The following is a 2,127-nucleotide window of genomic DNA, read 5'->3' on the forward strand; positions in this document are numbered from 1 at the left end:
AGAGGCTATCTGAGCTAATAGTGAACTGATAGAGGCTATCTGAGCTAATAGTGAACTATAGAGGCTATCTGAGCTAATAGTGAACTGATAGAGGCTATCTGAGCTAATAGTGAACTTATAGAGGCTATCTGAGCTAATAGTGAACTGATAGAGCTTGTCTGAGCTAATAGTGAACTGATAGAGCTTGTCTGAGCTAATACTGAACTGATAGAGGTTATCTGAGCTAATAGTGAACTGATAGAGGCTATCTGAGCTAATAGTGAACTGATAGAGCTTGTCTGAGCTAATAGTGAACTGATAGAGGTTGTCTGAGCTAATAGTGAACTGATAGAGGCTATCTGAGCTAATAGTGAACTGATAGCGCTTGTCTGAGCTAATTGTGAACTGACAGAGGCTATCTTAGCTAATTGTGAACTGATAGAGGATATCTGAGCTAATTGTGAACTGATAGAGCTTGTCTGAGCTAATAGTGAACTGATAGAGCTTGTCTGAGCTAATAGTGAACTGATAGAGCTTGTCTGAGCTAATAGTGAACTGATAGAGGCTATCTGAGCTAATAGTGAACTGATAGAGCTTGTCTGAGCTAATTGTGAACTGACAGAGGCTATCTTAGCTAATTGTGAACTGATAGAAGCTATCTGAGCTAATTGTGAACTGATAGACAGAAGAAATTAGTTATTCAGCACCACCCACTGTTAACTCTGGGGCTGCTCTAATGGGATTTAACCATCACTCTTATAAGATATCGACGGTCCCAAAGTCCCGATCGCACTTAGCGGTAAGTGGACGCAAACCATGAACTATCGGATTCACAGTTCGGGCACTCTAGCTTTTGGCCACGCCCGACTCACAGTATTAAGATTAAAACGACCAAATCACTCCAAAATACGTTAATTTCATCAATCGTATGCTGTCTTTGAATGAGTTAACCATTTAGTAACAGACACCTATACACTTTAATAGAAATAAGATAAAAACAGGGTAAGTACATAAATGACAGGTTTTTTTTTTCACCACGTAATCAGATGTTGTTTTTATTTACCCACTAGTTTTCGTTCTTTCAATAACTCATCATTATGGTGGATTAAAGGAATTAAAAATAAACATATTTAACATAAATTTCAATTTAATGTTTATGTTAATGGTTTACGATTTTAATAGTTTCTTAATTCACATTTTTTTAAAGTAATATTGTATTTGTCTTTTCTGTAATTTAATTGGTAGTATCATTTTAATAATTATGTTACGTGGTAGGTTTAGCCGAAATATCAATAAATAGGAAATGTTAAGTGAAAACTTTTTAACTCTCCTATCGTTATTGTTGTATGAAAGCTAATGTGAAGAAAATAGTTCATTCAGACTAATTACTGTTACATGATACAAATATTACTTAAATTAGTAATGATTCCTTGTTGGCTTCAACGCTAAAAATCGAACTTCGATACCTGCAGTAGGAAGAGTTTTTTGTTTTATAAAAACAAGCTCTAAAAGTGGGCTGTTTCATGATCATCAGTAACAAATTAAAAGAGACCTTCCTTCAACTCAAGAAGTCTGTAATATATAAGACTTCAAATGTAGGTTTAGTGATTCACTTTAAGTTAACTATGAATGGGTCTACGGTCGTATTACCTTGGTTTATCTACTTAGGTCCTTACGGTGAGGATGGAAATTAAATTACTAATAGTGCATAATATTTTTAAGAATAAACTTTATTCTAAAAACACATTTTTTTTTCCAGTGTAACGTTTTTTTGAAATTAATATAATCCTTAACGTGTCTTCCACGTGGTTCGAGAGGCTTAGCATGATGGCCATCCTTCTGAACTGTGTCACTTTAGGAATGTACCAGCCATGTGCCGATGAAACGTGCACGTCAAATCGCTGCTATATCCTTCAGTTATTTGATCACCTCATTTTCTCTTTCTTCACTATTGAAATGATTGTCAAGATCGTGGCTCTGGGACTTATTGGCAAAAACACCTACTTGGCAGACACGTGGAACCGACTAGATATCATCATAGTGGCAGCTGGGTAAGTTCTAGATATCATCATAGTGGCAGTTGGGTAAGAACTGCCACTATGATGATATCTAGAAAATAGTGGCAGTTGGTAAGTTCTAGATATCATC

General features: G+C 35.7%; 1 protein-coding gene across 1 annotated transcript in view; it reads left to right on the forward strand.

Moving 5' to 3' along the window:
* Positions 1 to 1,803: 1,803 nt before the first annotated feature.
* Positions 1,804 to 2,127, forward strand: part of LOC106471958 (voltage-dependent T-type calcium channel subunit alpha-1G-like) — a 66,638-nt gene continuing 66,314 nt past the window's right edge. Inside the window, exon 1 of the mRNA XM_022400566.1 lies at positions 1,804 to 2,030. Within this exon, the coding sequence (XP_022256274.1) occupies positions 1,804 to 2,030 (227 nt within the window). The remainder of the gene's footprint in view (positions 2,031 to 2,127) is intronic.

Source organism: Limulus polyphemus, unplaced genomic scaffold (genome assembly GCF_000517525.1).
Source record: "Limulus polyphemus unplaced genomic scaffold, Limulus_polyphemus-2.1.2 Scaffold4990, whole genome shotgun sequence".
NCBI lineage: Eukaryota > Metazoa > Arthropoda > Merostomata > Xiphosura > Limulidae > Limulus > Limulus polyphemus.